At 41.5% G+C, this 22,698-nt stretch overlaps 1 protein-coding gene across 1 annotated transcript in view; it reads left to right on the plus strand.

Moving 5' to 3' along the window:
* Positions 1-22,698, plus strand: part of LOC143842462 (uncharacterized) — a 73,394-nt gene that overhangs the window by 49,366 nt on the left and 1,330 nt on the right. Inside the window, exons 10-12 of the mRNA XM_077347683.1 lie at positions 7,316-7,474; positions 17,521-17,668; positions 18,006-18,146. Of these exons, the coding sequence (XP_077203798.1) occupies positions 7,316-7,474; positions 17,521-17,668; positions 18,006-18,146 (448 nt within the window). The remainder of the gene's footprint in view (positions 1-7,315; positions 7,475-17,520; positions 17,669-18,005; positions 18,147-22,698) is intronic.

Here is a 22,698-nt window from a genome sequence, read left to right on the forward strand (position 1 = left end):
GGCAATGATTCACCCATGTCTATGGGAGAAATTATGTAAAGGATCCAAAAAGTAACATAGACAGCACTGCAGCCACTTAACTTGAAGAACAGTAGTACGCTGACAAGGCCATTTGTTAGCACAAGAAGGCTAAGGAAGCTGGACTGATGGGAAGCAGCAGGTGGTCCTTGAGGTGGATTTCTTGGATGGGGGATAAGGTTGGAGAGCATCAAAGCAGGGAAGTTGAGACTGCAAGAGAAAATTTGGCATAGCTGGGCAGGTATTGGAAGGACAGGCAGAGGCAAAGTCCTGTTGGAACGCCTCATACAGGCAAAGCTCAGAGTGTCTATTCCCCTCTCCCCCTAAGAAACACTGTGATCACACCATGGCCTTGTGTGGGAAATATTTGCTGCTTTGTAGAAGTGAAATTAATAATGAAAGAAACCCAACTGAAAGGAAAGAAAATAATGAGTCCCTCCCATTATAGACAGTTTAGATGGGGAATTTGTTTTAATATTAAGACAGTTACAAAACATCATGCTTTTGTAATTATTGTAATTAATAATGGAAGAAATGCACAAGACTAATATATAAAACTAATCATTTATATATACGCATACATACTGGTGCATACATATCTATACAGAATTTATTTATCCTTGGGGTTGTACAATGTAAGCCCAGGTAATAATTGAGCTATTATCTCCTGATTACTCTCATGCGTACCAAAGAGCCTTTTATATTTAAGTGTTCATAATACAACTGTTCCAGTGCCAGCTCACTGATTACTTTAGTATGGTCTTGGATTAGCATTTCAAGCAATGTTAAAAACTCCTTGTGTTTTGGGAGTTAACAGTAGTGAAGCTATGTTTTCCCATCATATCAGAAAAATGGAAGAAGCTAATGCTTTTTATTGTATTTATCTAACAATGGGCAGTCATACAATGAAGATTTTTTTAAGGCACATAAGGATCTTGCTTATAACTTGTTTAAATGTGTGTGTGTATATATATATATATATGTGTGTGTGTGTGTGTGTGTGTGTGTGTATAATAAGGATCTTGCTTATAACTTGTTTAAATGTGTATGTATGTATATATATATATGTATGTATGTATGTGTGTGTGTGTATGTGTGTGTGTGTGTGTATATATATATATATATATATATATATATATATATATATATATATTTGTACACCTTTCTACCAAAAAAGACTCATGTCATATTATATAATCCAAGGACATTTCTTTTAAGTTGCTAAAATAAAACAGGCGCCAGTTTGGCAGTGCAAATCATATATCACTGCACCAGACTGAACATGCCCAATTCAGTACAAACACTTAGCCTCTGTTGGTAACGTAGCTTGCAGGAAATTCTATTACACTCTGTAGTGCTAGCTTTATTACGGAACTGCCATGATTCTTAGATAATGTAGCATGATCTTGATGGCAAGGTCAAAGCTAGAGGTTATTGAAATCAACCCTGGATTTATAAGAGAAGCAGATCTCAAACAGAGAACTCTTTCTATCAAATAGCCACACCTACAGGTTGTCACCCCCAGATCAGAAGAACACGGGTGGTTGCTTTTGTCAGTAGAGACAGTACTTCTATTGGCCTGTAGGTGGCAGCAGCTCGCTACAGTAATGTCTTCTTGTGGCTTTGGTGTTTAACTGGTGATCATAATGCTTTATTTAAAAGCAACTAGTAGGGCAAATGTTGCTGTGGCTCAATATAATCCAATGGATAGTGGATTGGATTTGGCTGTAGGAAGCTGATGCATGTCCTTGGTGGTGAGTTGTGGGCTGTGATATATTGGCCTTAGTTCCTTATCTTTCAAACAATAACAGCGCCTTTTTAAAAATAGACCTGTAGTAAAATAAATACTGTAAAGTGCTTTGAACCTTAAAGTGTTGCTGATGAGTGAGTCCCCTTGAGGAAAGGTGGGGTAGCAGTGCATTCAGTCTCTCTCTGGATCACCACTTTTAAAACTCTCCCAGACTACTGGCTACATTTCATGCTTTTACAGCACCCCAACCTTCTTCATCTGCTATGTCATATTTATGGTTTGCTTTTTAATTCATCTAAAAGTTAGAACACCACAATTTCTCCTTCAGTGCTCTGTTCGTCTTGCATAATGCTCCCCCGGCATGCCGTTGTGAAAGCAGTGTCATCTCTAGGTTGGGCTGTATGCTTTTCTTTTATGTGATATAGCAGCTGCCCGTCACCTCACAGGACAAGACAAGCCTTTTGGTAAAAATAAACACAACACACTTTGCAGAAACTCTTCTAGGAATAGCTGGCAGGTTAACAGCGAGAGAGAATATAAGTTCAAAAACAGTACATGCGAAATTGCCTTCAGTGTTGGGCAGAGGCACTGTCTGTCTTCCTCTACCTGACCTTTGAAAAATCCATCTGTAAGAGCCTTTTCCTGAGCAACAAATATATTACGGTGATATTCTTTGCCTGTTGGCTTTTAGTGGAAGTCTTTATCTTTAAGGGAAAAAATAATAATACTTAACAAAAGTCAGGGATCCCAAAGTATGCAGGGAATCCAAACAGTAATGCAATATGCTCTACACAAACCCTGTGTTGGGTGGTGGTGGAAGAAGAACAGGACTGCTTGTTGGATGGAAGGACAAACCACAGCTTGTCAGCATGAGAACAGCCTTTGGAAGTTCTCAGACTCAGGCATTGCTTTTCCCTCCCACTTTCAGGGCTCAGGAATTGAACACTTCCTGGCTTGTAACAAACTAGCCTCTGTCATTCCATCCAGATCTCAAACTGTGCTTCTGTTTCTTGCCTGCAAAGCAGAATGCCAGTAGGAAAGCTGCCAATTTATAAGTTCCATTTTTAATTGACAGGCCTTCCTCGTGAGAATTCAGTATTCAGAGTTTAGTATTTTTAGCACAGATCGAAAACATACATCAGGTTGCAATGATTTATATAATAAATTAGACTGTTCACAGTGTTTTGACCGCTGATTCATGGCACCCAAATCCTTTGCGGAAAAGTATTCTCTCCGCAACTCGCTCTAGGGCTTCAATTATTAATTGTACACTTTCAAGAGGTTTTGTAGCACTTATGTAGCCATAAACTTCAAATGAAGCACATGAGCAATTTAGTCATTAAGAATCTGACAGCTAATTATACCTTTTTAGTAGACTATATTTTAAACTTTGCTTGCATTGCTCTCAGTGTGGAAAATACTCATCACAAGGTTTATAGATATATGTCGTGTGGTTAAAAACAATGACAATGGACAGAAGGATGATTAGACAGAAGTACTGTGAATATAATTAGTACTTAATAATAGCATATGATTCTGGAGCTAATTATACCCTGGTTTGTCTCAAACAGCAGTTTCAAAACCAAAATATGAATAATTCAGCGCTATTATGTTGTCATCTTTTTTACTTACAGTATGACTCTCTAGTTTAGTTGAAATTTTGCATTCACAGAGGATACTAATACCCAAAGTGCATGGTTGACAGGCAGGGAGTGATATACAGAGCAGGGCAATGCAGTTACTGCATGATTAGAGGGAGAAAAACGTAAGGGTTTGCCAGCCAGTTCCTCTTTGGCCTATGACAGGGTGAGTAGAAAATCTGCATCCGTGAATGAAACTCCTTTACTATGGCCTGTAGATCTCAGTGATGGCCACTGAGTATCAGCCAGCCTTTGTCAATACAGGCCATCCCTTTAGCACCATGCCTTGATTCTAGTTGTTTGGTCTCATTGGAATGCAACCGAAACAGAGTTTAAGATCTGGTTTTATTTTGGAGCCAGTTTGGTGTAGTGGTTAGGAGTGCAGACTTCTAATCTGGCATGCGAGGTTCGATTCTGCGCTCCCCCACATGCAGCCAGCTGGGTGACCTTGGGCTTGCCATGGCAGTGATAGCAGGGGTCTCTCAGCCTCACCTACCTCAAAGGGTATCTGTTGTGAGGAGAGGAAAGGGAAGGCGATTATAAGCCACTTTGAGACTCCTTCGGGTAAAGAAAAGCGGCATATAAGAACCAACTCTTCTTTGTTCTGAGGCCTGAAATACCTGCATTTTTGAAATATTTAAAATAGTGGCCAGTTTGTATAACAATGTATAAACAATACTAAAGAGATCAGTACACACCAATATGTAATGTATTATATTCGTGTTAATCATTTTATTGATAACCATTTATGATAAAAGTTACTTAGTTTACAATTCAGGCATTAATGAAAGGTTATTCATTGTTGTTGCACTTCAACAGGAAAACACATATAAAAATAGCGCCCAGATTTAAAATGAAGCCGGATCTGCCACACTTGTTTACCTTCTACCCAATGCCTTCCAAATAAAAACTGTTTAACATGCCTTCTGCAGGGGAACTTGTGAAAATTATTTCCATATCCACTCTGGAAGCCATTCCAGAGTGATGTGGTCCTGACAATTACCCCAGTCTGCATTCTGGACAAAGGATTCCCCCCCCCCCGGCTTGCTTCTGGACTGTCTTCAAAGGCAGCTCCCACAGAGAATCCAGAAGCACTCTAAACCAGTGGTCCCCAACCCGCGGGCCGGACCGCGGCTCCCTCTCCCCGCCCCCCCCCCCACAGTAAAAAACTTCCCAGGCCGCAAGCTTGCGGCCCGGGAAGCTTCTTACTGCGGGAGGGAGGAAGAGGGAATCAGGGCCGCGCCCGCGCATTGCGCATGCGTGGCCGGGCCACGCATGCACACATGCACCGCGCGCTGCCGAAATCGTGCGTGCGCGGCACTTCCGTGCATGCGCGCATGCGCGGCACTTCCGCGGGTGGGGCATGTGCGGGCGGGGCAGTTGCCCTGCCGGTCCCCAGCCTCAAAAAGGTTGGGGACCACTGCTCTAAACTATGACCCTTTAGGGGAGAGTAACCCCATCCAGAATTAGGAGACACTGAAGTTCCTGGGCTAGAGGTTCCCCATTCCAGTAGCAATTCTGTTTGTCAACCATCCCAAATCTAGCCTACTGATTTATGATAGCATAATGACTTATGCATGTTCTTGTAATTTAATTCAGTATATATTCTGTATGTATATCCTGTAATAGCTATGTTGCTTAGTATTGTAGATATGGGGGCATGGTTGGGTATTCAGATGGCGAGCGACCTAGTTCCACTGGAGTCAGTAGAGAACTTAACCCTACCCCCTTCATTCAACTCTACTTCCAGCCATCCCCAGTCTACTAATTGTGTAGCTTCTTTAACCAAGGCAAGGGAATACAGGTAAACATGGTACGGACTTCTCATACTTCTGTACTTATAGTTCTATGAACATCCATTTAATGGGGAGCTGCTGCTGAAAAAGCAGTGTATACAAAGAAGCATTTTGCCCAAGAAAAAAGGGCCAAAGCCAGAAATAACACAGGTGTGGCAAACGAGACAAAACACTAGTCTTCTCAGACACCTTTGCTGCAACAGTTAAGGTAAAAACATCAGGTGGAAGCCAGCAACTGGGCCCTTAAGGATAAAGCCTCCTACCTGTGTAAAAAAGGAGCAAGGGTCCATCACAAAGGAGGTGCCTGCACCTTTTAGCCAGCTTTGCCAGTAACAACCAAATGCCCCACTGATAGTTCTAGCCAAGCTCTTCTTGCACAATTGGAGCCACTGCACGTAGCAGCAGAACAAAAAGTAGCTGGAGACACTGCCCCAGTGCATCTCTCTGCAGTGGAAGTGTGAGGGCCCAGAAAATGTAGTGAAAGGGTTACCTCTTGCAGACACTTAAAAAAAAAACATTTTACATGACATCGTCAGAATCTAGCATTCCAACAGCAAAATGGCAGTTACATCCTCCATTTTAAAGCAGTAGTTGGGGAATCGCTTAAAGTAGATTCCCCCAACTATATTGTGCGAGCAGGAGGAGAGTAACCAGCAACCACTAGCGAAATGGCTATGCGTAACCAGTGGCCAGAAGTAGCATGATCTCCGTCTCTAGTACCTGCCCTTGTGCGCCTTTTCCTTTTTTGTAGCAAGCTGCCTGGAGCAACGGATACACATTGTTCCATAGAGGCAGAACAAAAAAACAAAAAACAAAAATTCCCACGCTCCAGTTGGCATACAAAGCATACCTCTCAACACCCCCTCCAAAATCGGGGAAAAAATTACTTCTGTTCATCTTCAAGTGTCAAACTTCCAGAACAGGCTGGCATTAAACCATGCACTATGCATCTATGATTATATGCATAGGCATAGCAATGGAGAAGTTTTACTTAAAAAAAAAAGATTGCTTTCCTTTTAAAGCTAGGAGAAGGCTGATTGGCTGGCTGCCATGATTGACAGGCAGGGGGAGACTTGCTAGTATTGTGAGTCCCTCTCTGCAGCCATTTTAATCAGCCGTGCAGAAAGTGGGAGAGGAAAGCGAGAGAGCGAGGAGGTGAGAAATGACAGGGGCGCGTTCTTTTGTAGTGTTAAGCAATTGCAGTTGCTTAACGCTATATTTTTAGAGGTGCAGAATGGCCCTGAGTATTTTCAAGGACATTATTCCACTACTAGTAAAAAAGCCCATTTTATTTCTTAATAAAATGGGCGCTAGACTGACCTTGTGGCGGCTCCGCGGGAGTGGGAGCGGACGTCTTCTGGGCTTGTCGGGGCGAGGCGTCCGCAGCGTGCAGGAGAAGGCTGCAGGGCCCCAGCCCCGCGGCGGCAGCCATCTTGCCGAGGGTTTCTCTTTAAAAAGCCGGCCAGGGAGGTTTCTCTTTAAATAGAGAAGCCGGCTCGCTGGGGCGTCGGGCCGCCAGGCAGGGAACCGTCAGAAGAAGGTCAGAAGAAGCCTTCCAGGGCCCCCCGCCCCCCGATGCTCTCTCGAGCCGTCTCCCGCAAGCAAGGTAGGAGTCATACACCATGAAGTATTCTGAGATAAGGTCAGTTGAGAGGGTCCCCTGTAGACATGGAGAATTAGCCAAGAGAACCGAGAGGAGGCAGACATGGAATGAATAAAGAAGACTATTCTAGCTTTAGCAACAGAGCTCTGAGGTGCTTTACAAACTTCTTGGAAGCAGGAATCTGTGCAGGAGCTGGAGACTGGGTGTGCCCTTGAGAGCAGCACTAAGGTCAAGGCAAATTGGGTTTACCGAGGTCCAGGTTCACAGGACAGAAGCATCCTAACCAGCAAGTCTTTCCATTTAGCACCAGGGCTTAAATATATATATAAAAAGGCCCCACCTGTTCCTTACTGTAGCCTAGGTTCTGAAAGCAAAGAGCTGAGGCTCTAGGCAGATAAATAAAAGCAGTAGTTTTATACTCTGCATATTTTGTATTTGTCTCCTCCAATATCTTGTGGAAGCAACTAATAATACATGTTTAAAATTACTTTCTCTGTGTCTTTTGTAGGAAATATTGGAGTGCTCCTTGAACCAGGAGTTTACTGTGGAGAATGTGCTTGCAACGCTTCCAGCCTTCCCCAAGGGTGGCCCTCAGCAACGTGCTAAAAGGGCAGCAGAAGCTCTGGTGAAGGCTCAGAATTATTCCAGGCAAATGGCAATGCAACAGGTGAGGAAATGAAGCTTTAGTGGAGCTGAAAATTCTCTTTTTAAGAGCTGCTGTGACCTGCTTAGCTGCCAGTGCTCAGTTATTCCTTGCAGTAACCTTATCAAGAGGTGATGTATAAAGGTTAAAACTCCCGTGTCCAGTTGTTGTCTCGTTGTAGTGCAGGCATTATTTTAACTTCCTGCTGGCAAAGTATTTTTAGTGGGCTTCCAAGTGGAAGTCATGAACTGCAAGTTTTGTCAGGTCTCAGAAGCTAATCAGGGTCTCCCCTGGTTAGTATTTGGATGTGACACTGCCAAGGAAGTCCCGGGTTGCTATGCATGGGCAGGCAATGGCAAACCGTCTCTGGACATCTCTTGCCTTGTAAACCATATGGGATTGCCATAAGTTGGCTGTAACGTGATGGCACTTCCAACTGCCTCCAAGCTTATTGACTTCATTGGACTTAGAATGCTATAATCCTGTTTAGGAAGATTGGTGGTAGATTTTCTAACCCCCCCCTTCCTGATTCAAATAGTTAGGCAACTTATATGGGAAAAAAGCAAAATTTATCAAGAGCTCAGATGTATCACCAAGTGGTAGTTATGCAAGATGTACAGGCAAACCACGATTTCAGATCCATGATTCCTTGTCCATCTTTCTTCAAGAATTAGTGCATACTTTGACAAAATGCTCATTTTGCTGTACTGCTTCATCATCTGTGCAGGTCTATTGCTTCTGGGCAACCACAGCAATACAGTGACACAGCCAAAGATGGAGAGCTTTGGCCTGCTCTTGGCAGGCCAAGCTCTAGAAAAAACTCCCATCTTCTTGTTGAGATTGTTCCACAGCATTCCCCCTCTCTTTCTCTTTCTCTCTTTCTCTCTCTCTCTCTCTCTCTCACACACACACACTCTTTAGCATTAGCTGCCTCCATCTTTGAAATTGCAATCTACAATAACCGCTTTGGGGAATTTTTTACATGGAAGATGAAACAGACAGTCATTTTTATAAACAGGGCAGGCTACCTCAAGAACAGTTTTGTGAAACCCTGGAGATTCTTGATAGCCCTGGAAAGTTTTCCCCGATCTAGTGGGAGTTAATTTTTATATGTTTTAACTTTTAAAAATGTATTAGATAATATGACCATATATGGTTATGTTAATGTCCCCCTCCCCAATGGCCAATGATGGGCCTCGAGAGGGTGGAAATGGGAGGGGCCCTGGTCATGAAAATCCTTGCTGGCTGTGTTTGTCACACATAGAAGTGATTTGGGTCCAGAGTTAAAACTCGTTTTAACTTAACTGCATTGGAAGGATGGCAGGGAGCAAGGGATGCCTGCCCCATCCCTGTTCCCAGCCTAGGGGAGTAGACTGCTGGGCTGTTTCTGGTGTTGGGAGGGTAATGGAGCATGATGTCACATCCAGTGAGAGTGTTTGGGTGATGTCACTTCTGGTGATAGGTGACTTCTGGGGGCATGGCAGGGAGGTGTGCCCTGCTGACATCACGTCCAGGGTTTCTCAAAGCCTGAAGAATGTTTCAGTATAAAAGGTTGAGAAAGGCTATTCTAGGGGGTTGAGATAAGGTTATATCAAGGCTATAGGTAATAAGATGTTCTTTAGAAACTGCCTATGAGGGCCACCAGTGGTTTACTTGTCTGTTCAGTCCAGGTTCTATTCTCAGGCCACTGCCAAGCTGGAGGAACATCCTAGACCATGATTTGGATGTAATACCAAAGCATATTTCACCATACTGGATGTTACTGGAAATTGACCTGTCTCTTGAATTAATGGTGGGGGAATTAGTAATTCTAGGAGATGAAGCCCTGCGGGCAGTGAGTGAGATTACTCCACCAATAAATACAAAGAGAGTATCTGATCAAAAACCTTAGGCAGAGACATTTCTTAAAAATTAATAAAATTGATTTTTTAAAAAAACAAACAAAAGTCTCAAACAATATATGCTCAGTTTATGCTAAACACCATCATACAGATGAAAAAATACCATGAGGTGATCAGGTGCAATAGAGGGTTAAGTTTTGGTCAAAGAAAGTTTATAGTTACCATTGGAGTATGGGAGAGACCAGAAGGAGCAGCCTGCCTACAAGCTGGATTTTGTACAAGGACGAACCAAACATGAGAACTGAGAAAGGTTGTCCCTGTTCTGTTTTTATAGCCATTTTTGTACATTAAGGGCTACGGGCAGGGCACAGAAGCCCCATGTCAATATCTGAAAGGCTTAATTGGGCAATGACAAATGGTTTGTTAATGGGCAAACAGGACTTTGATAATGAAACCTTAATAGCCTTGTTGGGGAAACTCTGGAGCTGACATAAGGCTCTAGACAAATCCTAGGTCTTGACAACATTTGCATTTTGGCTAGGAGGGATGTCCAGGTGGGCAGACCCTCTCTTCATGGGAATTGGATGTACCAATGATTAAAGGCAGGAGGAAGCTGCCAGAAGGATTACTTCACCAGGAAGTGACACTAAGGTGAGACGAGTTGTGAGATTAGCCACTGGCTAATTTTCATATTCCTTTGTCTCTGTTCTGCCTGGGTGGAGGAAAGAGAATACTGCCCAACTCCTTTTTATGCAAATTATTTTCATAACTCCTGTGGCAGCCAGGAAAGTTTCTCTTAGCTTGACCATTCTTGTTTATAGTGAACCAGAAATAAAATGTAAGATTACAGCCTCATTCCTCCTTTTACAGTGAAAGGTATCTCTGGGGTATGTCACCGATTCAAGCTACCATTTTGTAGTCAGTGCGGTGGTAGTGGTTAAGACTGTATGATAGGATCTGAGAGATTCAGGTTTGAATCCCCACATGCCTTGGAAGCTTGCTGGTGACCTTAGGCCACTCATATAACCCACCTCACAGGGTTGTTGTGAGGATAAAATGGAGGAGAAGAGAATGAAATGAGTTGCTTTAGCAGGGAATTAATTGATCAAATAGTTATAAAGTATTTGCTGCATATAGCTCTAAAACATGGTTTAGCTTCCCAAACAGTGGCTTGGTGTTACACTTGAATGTTGTCTTAAACGTTTTGCAAGATTTTACATTAATTTTTGTTCAAATATATTTTGGCAGTTAGTTAATTAGTCAAATTGCTAGCAGTTCTTAATAGGCTAACAACAACTTCTTTATAAGGAATGTATAAACTGTTTTAAGTACATGTCTGTCTGTTTGAATGATAGTTTCCCCCCCCCCTCCCCATTCTGTTGAGAATACAGTCGCTTTCTGGCTATGATTCTATCTTTTGTCCTTCATCCAGACGTTGCATCATCTAGAAGTTAGATGTCTTAAAGCTTGGGCTTGCACAGTCCTCTGTGTTTCATAACCAGATGTTTGGCAGTTTAGCACACCCCTTCTGGCTGAGAATTTGTTAGCGAGGCTTTTTGGACCATCTGGCTTGAGACTGTTGCAGATAATATATGGATTCTTCTTTCAAGACCCAGGCTGCAATCCAAAATGGCTGATATGATTCTGAACTAGTCCACAGAGTGATCAAAGCATTCCCACAGTAGGGGCAGGAACAAGCAAGGGAAAATTCTGTTACAAGCCTGAGAGAAGCCCTCAGTTTGCAGAAAAATCTAAAATGATTAAAAGAACACACAAGAAACATTTGGGTTAAGATCCCCCTCACCATTGTGTGTGTGTGTGCGTGTGTGGTGGAGGTTGGGAGAGACAGACTAAAAAAGATGAAAGACTGGAGGAAAGGAAGATACAGTGAGTGGGTAGAGTAGCTAACAATGGAAGATGAAGATGGGGAGAAGAACAGAAAAAGCTTGAATGGTTAAGGGAGAGGTGGGACAAAGACTGCTGGGTACGAAATAGAAAAAATTGGTTTGGAGAGAAAGGATGCTGCAAGAAGTGACAAGGGAAGGCAAAGAGGAAAAGTAAGAAGAGAAAGAATTGGGAAAAGTTTTCTCTATATGAGTTCTCATGTGTTATGTAAACCAAGAGACAATAAACCGGGTTACTTGAGTTTTGCTCTCTTGCAGCTACTGCTGCAACTGAAGAAGCAATCTGCATTTTGAATTGATCTTGGGTCTTTTCTCATTGGTGGAGGGAACTGCTCTGGTAGAAGGGCCATGTAAATCTGCAGGTTGGATGAACAGCTCTTCTCAACAACAATAACAACAAGCCTTTAATAGCATATAAAAGTACAATATAAGAAGGGAAAGTGCAAAAGGATCCACTGCTAGTGAGAACAAAGGCAAAGATCATTCTTTAGACATAATACATTCACGATTTCTCATGGCAAGATATAAAAACTTTGCAACTGGTTCAATTATATCAGGGTTCTGGGATGTCAAAAGAAACAGCTCTTCTCAGTGTGCCTAGAATTTCTTTGAATCATTCATTCATTTTTTCCTGAAAATTTACAGCGCTATCCTAAGCTGAGTTATACCTCTCTAAGCTCATGTGTGTATGTGTAAAGAACCATAAAGTTGCAACCAATTTATGGCAACCCCAGCAGGAAGCTTTCAAGGCAAGCGACAAGCGGAGGTGGCTTGCCTTCTTCTTCAGAGTCTAACTTGGTGGTCTCCGTTCCAACTGCCAACCCTGCTTAGGTTCTGAGCTCTGATGGAATCAGGTGACACCATGCCACCTTCCTCCCTTAAGCACATTTACGTTGCTGTACTTAGAAGGGTGTAGCTCTGCTTAGGATGGCTCTGTTAAGTATCAAAATTATAATGATGGATTTCTCTATCTCTGTGGTTTTGCAGGGATAAGGATAGCTGCAAACTGCATTATAGGTCCTCATCATAGCTGCCTTGTGAGAGATGTAAAACTTTTCTGACCCTGGGAGGACTCATTAAGCTGCAGTTTGAGAATGTGCATGATTAAATCAAGGAGTTTTACATCTCTTCTAGGATTGAGGTTAATGAAGCTTTTGCTAATCTTTACTCTTTGAAGAGGGAGGCAAGGAGGGCATTTTGATGCAATAAGCAAGGTTGGTCTCAAATTTAATCCTTGTCATCTCTGGATAAAAGGATTTTGTATAGCGGGAATGGAGGATTGTGTGCCTGAGACCCCTGTAGAGCTGCAGTGACAAGCTAAATAGTGTTGGTTGAGGTGAAATCTGACCAAGTATAAGAATGCTTCTTAAGAGGCAAACTCCCATTAATAAAAATATCATTTATTTATTTAAAATTCCAATTCTGTGCATGAAATGGTTTACAAAAATAATGCAAAAATAACAAATGGAATATTCCGAATCAATCAGTTCTAAGCCCGTCAGAATGATTAAAAGAACACACAAGAAACATTTGGGTTAAGATCTGTGTGTGTGTACGTATGTATGAAATATGGTCCATATGTCCATTCTTTAACTATTAAAGAACAATGTTATGTTCATGTGCTACCCTATCTGAATGAAATGAGAGAGCTACATATTGTATACATTGTCATTTTCAGGTTACTTTCCCATTCAGATCATGTTAAGGTAGTCCCGGTTTCGGGACCATAGAACCATTTTGCATAGCTGGCAGAATTAAGAAGGTTAGGAGGGGGAACCTTTGAAATAATACATGATAGTATTTCTAGGAACCAAACTATTTCATAAAGAGCAAGGTTGGATCAAGAAGCTCATCCAAGCTTTTGTCTTGGTTGGACAAGGCTAACTTGAAGTTGATAGATCAGGTCCCTCAAGTACTTCTTGATGTTTCCATTGTGTCTGGATTCAGTTTCAGAGTGTTTACTTTCATATAGCTGTAGCTGGACATTGATTCTACCCAGCCATGCTACTTTGAGCACAGGGAGAAGACAATGACAGAAATGGTTAAATAAATAATATATGTAGATTAAGCATTCATCTTTTATTCAGGTACACTGAAATCCCCGTGGCACTTCTTGTCATTGTCTAGTTAACCAATAAAAATTGTATTATTGTTCTTTGCATTAATTTATATAGCCATTTAATTTGCACAACAGTTTAAAATAACAATTTGAGTCCCAAAGGGGTTGCAGTGTCAGTTTGTTGCAGCAAAAATAAACAGGACTCTTAAAGACTTGCACATTTTATTGCAGCCTAAACTTCTGTTGATGCTAGAATAACATTTTTTACGTCTTTTAGTTGCCACAAGAGTCCTGTTAGAGAGCCAGTTTAGTAACTAGTATGTCAGACTAGGATCTACGGAGGGACTGTGGCTTCATGGAAGAGCCTCTGCTTTGACGCAGAAGGTCTGAGGTTCAATCCCTGGCATCTTCAGTTCCAAAAGACCTCTGCCTGAAGCTCTGGAGAACGGCTGCCAGTCTGAGTAGACACTATTGGCTTCCATTTGTTTGTTTTGGAATTTATATTCTGCTCTATCTTTGAAAACTCAAGATTACACTAGTATAAAATACATGTAAATTTCACAAATAGAAACTCAACTTTAAATTAAGCATTAAAACACTAAATAAATACATTAGTTATATTAAAATTCCCCCTAGTGCTTTTTCTCATATGGGTCCTGGGGGGGGGGGGCATAGTAGAGTTCCCAGTAAGGTTTCAGGCTGGTGGAGTTGGACAAAAGAGGCCAGTGGTTTTTGATGTGACTTCTGGCCTCAACGATAGGCCTGGCGGAACAGCTCCATCTTTCAAGCTCTGATCTCATTTGGCAGAGTGTTCTACCAGACCAGGGCCAGGACCAAAAATGCTCTGGCCCTAGTTGAGGCCAGTTTGATCTCCTTGGGGCTAGGAACCCTGAGTGGATTTCGTTCACTGGGCCTTAGTGTCCTGTGGGGGAACATGGTGGGAAAGGCAGTCTCAAAGATGGACGAATGGTCTGTTTCGACATAAGGCAGCTTCATTCGTGATCAAGTTCTCCTGTAGCATGCTCGGTGACCTTGAGCCAATCACTTTCTCTCAGCTCAACCTACCTCACTCTGAGCTCCTTCTACGAAAAGTGAGACAAAAATGTAGTAAAATAATAAATATAAATAAGATAGGACTCTAGTATTCCCTTTTTACATAACTGATGCCAAGGAAATACGCTAACAACTCCATAGCAGAAGGCAGGACTTTGAGTGAAGGAGCCCGGCATCCAAAATCTAATTCTCTACCCACTTAGAATTATAATAATTACAATGTATTATGTTATCCAGCAACTAAAAGCCATTTATGGTAGTGATAGGTTTGAATCCAAATAACAATGACCGTTTATGTACTGGAGGTTTCATGCCGGGCTGCAGGCTGGAGTTTTAGTCATGGCAGGTTGCCCCACCTCTTCCTGTACCCACATGGGGGAGCATTTGGCCTGGTGCACCTCATCCACCCCCAATTTGTGCTCCTACATGGGAGGTGGGGCAGAGAAGTTGCCAGTGCATAAATGGTCAATGAGAAGAAAAATGACCACCAAATTGTACGCTCTGTAAATGAAAAGTAGGTTGTCATGCTTCTCCTTGTGCAAGAGGCTGCACAAGTGATTCAGCCAGGGCTGCAGGAGAATGTTTCCCAACTGAAATGCACAGTATAAATTTGCTCAGCATGGTTTCGGTACTGCACTTAAAAATATGTCCAAATTAATGCCGACTATAACTTGAGGTTAGGTGCAAACTTAAATGGACTCCGGGGAATGGTAGAGGACAGGAAGGCCTGGAGGATCATTGTCCATGGGGTCGCGATGGGTCGGACACGACTTCGCACATAACAACAACATAACTTGAGGCTGTGATCTTAACAATACATTTTTGGGAGTAGGATCCACTGGATATAATGTATTTCTGCATGGAAACACTTAGGATTGCTCCAGTAGTAGAATGGTTTTTAATATCTGAATCTTTCTAGTTTGTGCAACAGCCATAAAAGGCTGCACATGCTTCTCATTGTTCCATTTGTGTATGATGGTGGAAGAACATTTGTGGATTTGCTTTCTCTCATGAGAGGTGTGAAGGAGCCTTTCCATGAATACATGATGTTTTCCTCCAAGCAGAAAGGCACCTTTTATCTAGCCCATTCTCTTGTGGGCTTTGCTTCTTGTTTTCAGCTGACTCGTCTTCAAATGATTTGGTCTTCTGCCTGGGAAAGTACTTTAGGTCACAAAGGGAGTCTGGCAGTCAGCTCAATCCTACTTGCAACAAATGGCCCAAAAAAAATTGGAAGTTGTTTTTTTTCTAAGACCCATTTCATAATATTTATTTTTTCTTTGGGCTGTGGAATTCTCTTGGGGGGGGGGAGACACAAGTAAACTTACCATTTAATGACTTTCTACAAGGGACTTGCCTTCATGTTTCTTTCTTTGTCTGCTGCTACTTGAAAGCACAATCATAGTGCAAAGTTAGCAAATGGTGTGGAAAATTAAAGCATTCGTAGAGTCCCGGTACATTCATATTATTTTAGTGTCTGCTGTTGATCCAGGGTCAAGGATGTTGTTAATCTTGTGACGTGTGCAGCACCGAGAACATTATCAGAACAAATATGGCTAGAGGTGAAGTATGAAAAAGCCATAGAATAATCTGTACTTTGGAAAGTATAAATTTATTTTTGTTGTAGTTCTTGGCTCTCTCTTCCTTCAGCTGTACAAACTGGAGGATGGAACAGGGGAGTTGCTAAGCACTGTTGCAAAGGCTGCTCCTTAGAATGAAAAGGGGTTCTTGCCACATAAGCATATTTTACAAACTTGTAAACTACTCTGTAAAAGGCGCCTTTTAAAATCTTTTATATTAATAGCCCCCTGCCCTTTGCCATTGGCAGATAGGCAGGATCTACTTACTAAGCGTTTTGGGATTTGAATACTAAACAATGTCCGCTGGATCAGAAGATATTCACCTGTGACATGTATGTCTGGGGAAACACCAGAGTGAATGAGGGAAGATGGGGCTGTGGTCATCTTCCCAGCATGTTTGGCAATCAGAATGATGTGATCCTTAGCCTTAAGGAGTGACTTGGACTACTGGTAGGTGGAGCTGAGGGCAGGTTGGTGAGCCATTATTCACCTCTGTCTCTCTAGAAGGAAACCCTGAATATATAAATCCCACATCCTTCAAATAAATCTCACATACATTATTCAGTGAGTAATGTTTCATATCTGGAAATGAAGTGCTATAGAAAATGCGTGGCACTAATCTTTATGGTTATAAATATTTGCAGGAGCAGGATTTGATCTCTCATCCTTATTAACCAACCCTGAGGTGTAGAAAATATACATTTCACCTCTTTCTTGACATTTGCATACTCAAGTTTCCTGTTAGTATCCCTCAAGTAAATATTTCAACTACCCTAGCTCCCTCAAATTCTCAACAAATTTGCTTTGAATGAATTTATTAATTGGAGCACATGCCTCATGATATGAGAGAAGGTGCCTTGGAGGCATATAAAGGCTTGAATCCCACATACAATTTCTGCTATTGGTTGCAGACCTCCAATTACCCCATTCATACAGTTCCTGTGGGGGGAGGGTCCCCTGTTCCCCAGAAACAGCATTTTGGGAAGCATATTGGGCTACAGTGAGAGAGAGAGAGAGAGAGAGAGAGAGAGAGAGAGAGAGAGAGAGAGAGAGAGAAACCCTTCTTTATTGATGGAAATCCCTTCTGTCAATGGACATTTTGTATGGGATCCAAGCCCACGTATATAGCCAAGACCCTTCTAAAAATTCTGTTGTTAGATAAAAAGTTTAGCATATAACATGAACAATAGATGGATGCAAAAGAAATGTTATGTATGATACCTTGGGTTCCAGTGAAGAAAAGTACACGTAACAAATAACGTGTTATTACTGATGGGAATCATTTTATGACTGACTGAAACATTCATATCCTGACTTTTTCCTGAGACTGGAAGTGCCTTGCAATGTGCTAAAACAGCAAAGCCACATACAATTCAAAAATACAACAGCAGATTTCCCAAGAATATAACTTTCACCAAAAGATTCAGTCTCCAACCTCTATATACTTCTTGTTTTTCAACAAGTATGTTGCATATTTTCAGTAAGGTAGATGCCATCCTCATGTGCTCAGGCATGCCATTTGTAAAGTCAATCTGACCATGGCAAAAGGCAGCATTAGAGCAAAGGAAAACATGGAATGGAATATAGAGGAGGCATTTAGTGGAACTGAAAGCTTTTTTTTCATTTCTGTTTTTAGATACAAGCTTTGAAAGCTGAACTTAATTTCCATAGAAATTTATATAAGCTGCAAGTTAAGTATACTGATGCTCTCTTCAGTGGAATAAAGCAAGCCTACCACAGGTTTCAGGATAATGTTGCAATGGTTCTGTGTTCACCACTACAAGGTAAATATGTCTGGAAACGGTATCATAAACAAAATCTAATTTCTGAAGTTTGATAGGGACAGTACAAATCTTTGCTGCAAGCAATTCAGATTACAAAAATGTTTCATTTCTTTCTTTTGTGTATTTTGACTATTAAATACAGAAGGGAATAGATGCAAGTGGGTAGCCATGTTGGTCTGAAGCAGCAGAGCAAATTTAGAGTCCATTGTATCGGAGGAATTGTGTTTGCACACAATAGTGCATACCTTGAATAAAACTTTGTTGGTCTTAAGAGTGCCACTGGATTCTAAATTTGTTCAGGAGGGGATAGGTGATAATTTTCCATTGTTTCTTACAGATGTTTTTCCTTCTTATATAAAACTTAAAACAGAAGCTTCAGAGATTGCTTTGAGAGAATTTCTCACTGCTTTTAGAAATAATGCCGAACAGATCCAATATGCAGTTGAAACTTTGACTTCAAAGGATCAGCAGCATGAAGGTAAATGTTATGTTGTTTGCTCTTCGGAGGTGGAGAAAAAGGCAAATGATTGTTGATGTGGGAGACATCTTCTTGCATGCTTCCTAAAACGTATATGTAGACAGAGGTGACATCTGTCATCCCATGAAGTGCGCCCGAAGATGGAGGGCCCAGTCAGCAGGCGTGCAGGCCCCTGGGGCCTTGGCAGCTGCTATGTGACCTGCTGAGGCCGAGGCAGCAGCTGTCCTGCCCCCAAGGCTGAGGCCGTGAACACACCAGCCTTGGGGGCCCGAGGCAGCCTCTGTGTGACCCACAGGGGCCAATGCAGCAGCTGTCCCACCCCAAGGCATTTGCAGCAGCTGATCTGCCTCCTGGAGCCTGGCCAGCTGCTGTGCGTCCTGCAGGGGCCAAGGCAGCAGCGGAGGAGCAGGTAAGAAGGAGGGGAGGGAAGTGAGTGTGCATGTGTACTGGCACGCGCATGTGTGTACTCGTGTGTGTGCAACCCAAGGTGATTGAGGCAGCAGGTAAGCAGGAGTGGGGAAGGGTATGAGTGTGTGTGTGCTTGCTTGCTTGGAGGGAGGTTGGGAAGCCATTAGGTAAGTGGGAAAATGGGAGGGGGGAGGGCAGTGAGTCTCTTCATGCGTGCTTGCTTGCTTGCTTGCTTGCTTGCTTGCTTGCTTGCTTGCTTGCTTGCTTGCTTGCTTGCTTGCTTGCTTGCTTGCTTGCTTGCTTGCTTGCTTGGAGGGAGGGAGGTTGAGAATCCATTAGGTAAGGGGGGAAACAGGAGGGGAGTAGGAAAGTGAGTTTCTGTTTAGGTGTATGTGTGTGTCTTTGGGAGGGAGAGTGGCAAGGTGGCTCTGACAGTTAGTCCAGAGCAGGTATGTGTCCCACATGCCCTCTGAGAGTCACTGTCAGGACAAATAGTTTTCTTGTATTGATTTGAGTTGCATTCTGCCAGATATTCTGTTCAGTCTCTCCGACTTACCCTCCCTCACTGAAGCAATTCCTATAGAAATGCCACACCTGAGTTTCATAAATTATTTATGTGCCTCAAACCTTTGTACAGGTGATCTGAAAAAAAATGTGCATACATGTGAAAACCTATATCTAGAATAAAACTATGCTGGTCTTAAAAGTATCACTGGTCTCAAACTTTGTTCTGCTACAGGTAAGGGTGTGCAAATACCCCTTCCCCCCAAAAGGTGATGTTTTGGGGGTTCAAAAAACAAAGAATTTCCTGATATTCCCAAATCCCAATACTGATATAGTATTTGGATTTGGTAAATATTCAGGAATACTGAATTTTTCAATTCCATTATAACCTATGTCCCCATATGGTAAAAGGTCCTTATAGACTATAATGGAAAATTGATCCGGGGGTATTTGGGGCTTTTTTTTTTAAGGTAGAGGCACATAATTTATAGCATAGCTGCTACGGTCCAGTTCTTTGGGTCCTCAAAGAATATGCCCCTATCCGCCATTGTTATAAATGGAGGGGAAAATGGCATTCATACTTTATTTTATTTATTTAGATTCCATATGGTTCTGGGTGGTTTACATAGAACGTCATAACAAATATAACACTCATAACATAATATATTAACTAGAACAGTATTCAACAACATTTAAAATTTAGCAAGCTGCAGTAGCAGCATGAGTGAACTCTGAAGCAAGGACTTGCAGTCTGTTTAAATGCTTTTTCCAAGATCTGAGTTTACTCAAAAGGCATTTAAAAGGACTGAGAGAGCTTTAAATGCAGTTCAACTGCAGCTATTTGGTAGTCCCAAAAAATCTGGCTGAATTAATACCTGAAAAATCACAATCAGGTTTTTGTTGTTGTTGCTAGAATTAGCTGTATGCACACTCCTAACTATAGGCTCGGATGCAGAATAGCTGAATTTAGTTTACTTTTCCATGGCCCACCCTTCTATAGACTAAGAGTAGCTTTTGGATTCTGGTTTTGCTTTAACTTTACAAAGTTGAGCAGAAAGCAACAAATCATGTACACTAAATTAATTCTTTAGGTAGTGATGAATATTTGAATGGAAATGTTACAGATAGGACACTGATTATGCCATGCATGAAAGTAGCCAAGACAGACTCATTACAAGTAAAACACTAAACTTCTATACCAGAATGGGGGGCTTAAGGACTCTAGCAGCAAAGTACCTGTTTTTAGAATCTGAGTATAAGGTGACTGCAAATGCCACAAAATTGTCTGAGATCATTCTTTTATGTCATGAGAAAACATTCATAAAATACTCACTGGTTACTTGATCTGGAAAAATGGCATTTTTTCCAGAGAAAAATGGAAATGTCAACATTTTGGCATTGGGATGTGAAATCAGATGTATCTGTTTTTAGATTTATTATTGTATGCTTAAATTCTCAGCTACAAAGCCTGGGCTTGGTTTAGGATTTGGTTTTATTCACAATTATTCATCCCAGGAAATAAAAACACACAGTTTGATTTTGACATTTTAATTTAACAGTCATGTATTTACCATATTCTTGACTTTCTCTAATATAAGAATGTTTAAAATTCACAGTAGCACGAGAGTGGACTGCGATGTTACAATTTCAATAATTGGGTCTGAACTCTTTACATGCCATAAGCTTTTCTACAGGCTAGCAGAATAAGTATGCATGCTCGTGAAATCTGATAACTAAACATTATGAAGTTGGGTGCAGCCAAATCAGTCCCTACCTGATTGACCCTCCCTTGGGGTATGCCACCTATATAGAGACAGCACTCTACCAATGAGGGCCAATCACGTCAAACTGCATGCAACTAACTCACCCCCCTTATCTGATTGGCCCTCCCTGGGAATGTGCTGCCAATAGGGAGAGAGACCTCTCTCCCAATGAGGGCCAATCAGCTCATTCTCTGAATGAGAACCAATCAAATTGCACTCTTCCAATGATGGCCAGTCAGTTCAAATTGTATGCAAAGAACTCATTCTCTACCTGATTGGCCCTCCCTGGGGATGTGCTGTCAACAGGGGGAGAGAGCACTCTGACAATGAGGGCCAATTAGTTCACATTATATGCAGACAATTCATTCTCTACCTGATTGGCCCTCCATGGGGTTGTGCTACCAATAGAGAGAGAAAGAGCACTCTTCCAATGAGGGCCAATCATGGGGTTGTTCTGTTCTGTTCTTCCACTTCCTTAGGTATAAACAATGCCTGAATTGATGCCTTTTCTCCTTTGCAAAATGCGTTGAAAGCTGGAATGGAATATTCTTGGATAGAAGACTTACTTTAGAACACTGACATCCTTCTTGACAGCTGCCTTCTAGTCTAGTGAAACAGAGGGATATTCATCAGAGACAGAAAAACATGTTTGTAGATTTCATCTCTTTTTCAGCTTGTGCTATTAGGTTTTAATTTTTGCAAACAGGGATACATCCATTTCATTCTCTCTGGAACTGCAAAATGTATTAATAGAAACAAAACAAAACTTAAGCAAATAAAAAGTTTCCCTGTTTCAAGCCCAGTGCCACAAGTGACTACATATTGGTGAAGAGGGACCAAGTTTATAAAATCCTTCTGCACGCTATTTATTTATTCACTAAATTGATTTAAATGTTCAGCAAATTCTACAGTTGTTCACCAGGTAGATGGAACTTTTCTCAGGCAATTTTTTACATAGTTTTCAGTGAAGCTGGAAAAAAAATCACATCACTCCTAAGAACGAGTTTATGTTTTTAGAGTATGAATTGGTCAGGGATTATTTTGAGCCCAGGCAAACTGAAAATTTGGTTTAAGTCTCTAGTGCATGAAAGAGGTATACTTCACAACTAGTAGATGTTTAAGGTGCCTATTTAAAATTTTGTTTTCCAGGCAACACAATAGTTTGATTTTGAAGTTGGGAATAATATATTTCTTCAATGTAACTGCTGCCTAGAGTATTTCTAGGTATCTCACATTTCTATAGAGCAGGGTAACTGGGATTGAAGAAGACTGAAAATGGTAAAATGGATCCACATTTGGCTGCCTCAGATCTTCCAGATGTCTGTTCTTGCTCAGAAGCTCTGAAGTGTAGTGCTTATCCAGTACATTTTTGTTTAGTTCACAGAATTGGGTGCATAGTTGAGTTGATTATTGACCTTTGTGTTACAAATATTATCATAGAATCATAGAGTTGGAAGGGGCCATACAGGCCATCTAGTCCAACACCCTGCTCAATGCAAGATCAGCCCAAAGAATTCTAAAGCAAACAGATGCTTCTGTTTGCTTTAGGATGCTTTATCCAACAGATGCTTCTGATATGCACCATCCCTAAAATGGTTGTTGGAATGATCACCTTTTCTTAGCAGCAAAATAGCCTAGTTTGAGTTCTGAGCAAATGTACTGTTTCCCCTAACCTAAGTGCTATTTACAGGATCTCAGCAGATAAGTAATAAACATCTAGTTACATGTGTACCACTATGCAACCAAAAGTCTCTTGCTTGGCCTGTTTGCAAACAAACTATTTCTTAAACCACTCATAAACGTGTTCTTATAATTTAAATCTAGCATACAGATTTACAGATGATTAAATCCAGTGTGGAAAAGCAAGTTCTGTTTAG

This window comes from Paroedura picta, chromosome 7 (genome assembly GCF_049243985.1).
Source record: "Paroedura picta isolate Pp20150507F chromosome 7, Ppicta_v3.0, whole genome shotgun sequence".
NCBI classification, from domain to species: Eukaryota; Metazoa; Chordata; class Lepidosauria; order Squamata; family Gekkonidae; genus Paroedura; species Paroedura picta.